The 4,644-nt window shown below is 36.4% G+C and overlaps 1 protein-coding gene across 1 annotated transcript; it reads left to right on the forward strand.

Annotated features, from left to right (window-relative positions):
• The first annotated feature begins 1,598 nt into the window (after window positions 1–1,598).
• Window positions 1,599–4,401, forward strand: gpr25 (G protein-coupled receptor 25). The gene is made up of 2 exons (XM_079858210.1): window positions 1,599–1,673; window positions 1,937–4,401. The coding sequence occupies exon 2, from the start codon at window positions 2,209–2,211 to the stop codon at window positions 3,340–3,342; it is 1,134 nt and encodes a 377-aa protein (XP_079714336.1). The 5' UTR covers window positions 1,599–1,673; window positions 1,937–2,208; the 3' UTR covers window positions 3,343–4,401.
• Window positions 4,402–4,644: the final 243 nt, after the last annotated feature.

A 4,644-nucleotide genomic window follows, 5' to 3' on the forward strand; every position in this document is an offset into this window, starting at 1 on the left:
ATCTCCGACCCTGGATCCTTTCTAACCATTATGAAACCGCTCTCAAACCCCAGTGCGTGATAAACACAAGGTATAACAGAAACCACATCAAAAACTAGTCCTTGCAAAAACAATAAAAAAAAATAAAATAAAAAAAACCACACACAACTGGTGTAAGCAAACAGGCATTTGAGTAAAATATATCCTAAACCATTTTTAAGGAGACTTTTGTCAAAACTGTATCAAATCTACAGTTGTTGTTGTTGTTGTTTAATGTTCAAATTAATTTAAAAGAGCATTTTTATCAATGTAGTCCTTGTATAGCGTCTTGACGCGATTTTGGGGATTCCAGCTTGCAAACTGATCAGTACAGACAATCTCCGACCCTCGATCCTTTCTAGCCATTATGAAACCGCCCTCAAACCCCAGTGCGTGATAAACACAAAGTATAACAGAAACCATAGCAAAAACTAGTCCTTGCAAAAACAAACACACAACAGGTGTAAGCAAACAAGAATTTGAGTAAAATATATCCTAAAACATTTTTAAGGAGACTTTTGTCAAAACTGTATCAAATCTAATAACATACAAGAATTTTGTCAGTAGACAGTGTCAGTAGGTTAGACTGTAAAATGGTCGCACCACATGGATCACAGATAAGGTGGCTGTAACCAATCGCACGACAAAGGAGATACTACATAGGAGACTTTAGTCCAATACTTAAACAAGAAAACGTACAATCACAGAGAACTGAAATAATGCTAGACAAGGGACTGACTGAAACAGAGGGCTTAAATGCATGGGCAAACAAGAAAATAGACAAGGCACACCTGAACAAAATACTCAAATCAATTAGTAACCATAGTGACAATTTGACAAACAGGGAGAGAACTTAACTAATTAAGGGAGAGCCTAAACGCGTTTTCAAACAAAGATGTCCACACTACAAGGCCTCAAACATGAACTGAACCAAAAAATAGATCAAAACACAAACTGAAAACATGACTATATGACAACATATGTTTTTACATTGCTTTAACTCATCAAAATAAGTTAAGCAATTTTCAGTGTTTTTATAAGTTATATCAGATTTAACCAATTTTTTAAATCAGTTTAATGTAATTCAAGTTTAAATGACCTAAATATCCAAGTTGACTGTACTTCTTCTTTTTTTAACATTGAGGTGAGGTCACATCATCCGTTGCTCTGCAAATTCTTACAAATCCCCCATGCAGAACTCGTGGACTCGATGCTTTGACCAACAGAAATCTGCTGGTTTGAAAGTTATGCTTATACATCTCTACAATATTGACAATATACAATCAACTTATGTTTACATGTGAAATTTGATTACATATTGCTAATGTGACCACACCTTTGGACTGTTATTTTAATTATTCCTACTTTTCTTGTGACTTTGAACTTGTTTAACCTGTCTAGTCTGTTAAAAGGTTTAAAATGGTGTAAAATATGTGGTACCCCTGTAAATGCCAGGAAACCGAAACAGCTTAGAAGTCTCCGCACCTTTCACACTCTTAACAATTTGTTGCAGTTGCATTATAAAAAATAAACCTCACCAACCATATGGTATATTTTTCTCACTTTTTTTTTTTTGTTGTTGACTGCGTTTAGTTTTTTTCTTGCTTAGAGGAAGTATTTGTGCGTGAGAAAACTGCTTAAACTTTATATGAAGAGTTCAGATGCAAAATCCTCTAAGTGCCATCTGAAAATTTCTTCTAGAATGGTCATTTTTATCAAGCTCGTATATTTAAGTTCAGTAATTTCACTTAAATGACAATTAATAGGTCATTTTCATTGCCATTTAAGAGAAATTACTGAACCTAAATATACAAGCTTGATAAAAATGATCATTCTAGAAGAACATTTCAGATGGCACTTAGAGGCTTTTGAATCTGAACTCTTCATATATACATTTGTGTTAAGATTCTCATGTGAGTGTATTCAAAAAGCAACTACACTGATACTACACCAATTAGCAGTAAATCAAGTCCCAATAACTATTTTTGACATTGACATGATGGAGATAAAAACACAATATACCAATGATTAACATACGTTTGAGAGAATGCACCTCTTTGTGATAAATTTAAACGTTTTAAGGAAATAGAGTGGAGAGAGAGAGAGATAGGGAGCCTGTTATTGCAGTTTGTGGTTTCTAAGCATGTGACGTGCTAGGTTTTCTTTGCTTTGTACATCACTTGTGCACAGATGGCAAGCAGTCAAGAGATGCCACTCTCTGATGTTGCAATGAGCTCCACAAGCAATTACGATGACCTTGATTATTCTGTGAACTCCACAGATGATTACGTCTACTACAGTCCATTCGAGGACGGTCCGATTTCGCTGCCCATGTCCAACATCTACATTCCTGTGCTCTACTTCATCATGTTCTTCATTGGCTTCTTTGGAAACCTTTTTGTCATTTTGGTAATCGGCAAAAGGCGACAGAAATACGGACGTCTTGTGGACACCTTCGTGCTGAACTTGGCATCAGCCGACCTTGTGTTTGTTCTCACGTTGCCAATTTGGGCGGTTTCGGCACTTAATGGTGACTGGCCCTTTGGTGAGGTCTTGTGCAAGATCAGCAGCTTCATCATTGCAGTCAACCGTTTTTCCAACATCTTCTTCATCACCTGCATGAGCGTGGACCGGTACTTGGCTATCGTGCGCCTCATGGACTCTCAGTTCCTACGGAGCAGCTACTGTGTGCAGATCACCTGCGGCATGGTGTGGATCATTTCTTTCTTCCTTGGAATTCCATCGTTGGTGTACCGTCGGTTGATAGACGACACGTTGTGCTCGGAGGATTCGAAATCCTCTTTCGTCCAAGGAATGAATCTCCTGACCATATTTCTAACCTTCCTGCTACCTGTACTGATTCTAGTCCTCTGTTATGGTTCAATTTTGGTTAACCTGCGGCGTCACTGTCACACTGCCGCAAACTCACGTGCAGAAGCCAGACAACGCCATACCCTCAAGATCGTGTTGGCAATAATTGCGGCCTTTCTGATTTCCTGGCTTCCTTTCAATTTGTTCAAGACCATCCAGATCATCTTACTGATGAGAACGGGAGATCTTAGCAGGGACACAAGGTCGATCATACTTAATGGACTCACGCTGTCCTGCTGCCTGGCATTTCTCAACAGTTGTGTAAATCCAGCCATCTACTTTTTTCTGGATCAGCATTTCAGGCGCAGAGCCTCGGCCCTGTGTCTGAGCTGCCTCGGTCAAGGAGACGTGCACCAGAGCTCCTCTAATTCTTTCTCTAATGGTACTTCTGAGACTTACTCAGGAAATTCTTCAACCCGCGGGCGGCTTTTCTCAGTTACTCGGAAGGAGTGAAATCTGCTGAAACCTGTCTTTATCAGTGATACTTTTTTTTTTTTTTCATTTTGAGCAATGTTCTATACATCCTATATTTGATTTCCTACATTAAAATAGATTATATATTGGTGAACATATTACTTAGTGCATAAGATACATTCAAATAAACTGCACACAATGCAAGCATGTAAGTACACATTTTGACAGTAATCTAGAAAGCATCATTAATCTACATGATCATTATATAACAATTTAGTTACAATTGTGCATATTCAGAATTCATTATGTTTATACTATAACTTCATTTTTATATTTCCTTGTGTATGTTTGCTAAGTAATCAAACTTTTGAGCAATGTTACTTCATAAAAATAAATGATGCATTAGTGAACATATTACTTAATGTACAAGATTAATTAAGGTAAATCACAAGCAAGCATGTATGGACATATTTTTGACAGTAATCATCTAGAAAGCATTATTATTCTACGTGGACATTATAGCCATTTAGTAATTGTGAATATTCAGAATTTATTATGCTTATGCTTTTCTTAGATACAACTTTAAAATAAATGTTGTTTTTTTTAAATGTTGTGTATGTATGCTAAGTAATAAACTTTCTTACAGTATTCAAAGTCTCGTTCGATTTTCTTAAGAATATTGGGTTACACATTATTTTAAGGTGTCCGTGTTACAGTGTACACATGCATTTAAGTATGTAATAATAATTATATGTACTTATAGGGTTAGAGTTAGGATTGGTTTAAGGTTAGTTGCATGTAATTTTGCATAATTTATAGTAATTACTACATGTAACATGTAACAAGGACAAATAAAGTGTTACCGAATATTGTAGCATAAACAAAACACTTGAAACACTGTATATGTAAACTCCTAAATCCAAATATGAAGAAATAAATTTTTAGAAACATTTCATCAGCCAATGCCTACCGTTCTTATGAGCCTTTTATGATGTAGCGTCCTACTTCAAAACTATGGAACTGATCAGTCATTATCACTATAATCAGTGAACAAATGAGGATGGCATATGGTCTGTAGTACACAAGTTTCATTTTATCTGGAGTAATTTTCTCATGAGAAACTGAGTGGGATGTTGTGAAATTTAAGTTCAATAGCTCATACTTGGTGGCATGGCATTGCAGTTCCTCTTCGAAATGAATCACACACCCAGTTTCGAGACAAAATGGTTCTCGCATGTATACCGCTCGAAGGCAACCTAGGGTCACAACTTTCATCTTTGAAAAGGTTTATGTTTTGAACCTGACAATAATGTGCAAAATCAGTATGGAAAAACACTGGCA

Source organism: Squalius cephalus, assembly GCF_949319135.1.
Source record: "Squalius cephalus genome assembly, chromosome: 22".
NCBI classification, from domain to species: domain Eukaryota; kingdom Metazoa; phylum Chordata; class Actinopteri; order Cypriniformes; family Leuciscidae; genus Squalius; species Squalius cephalus.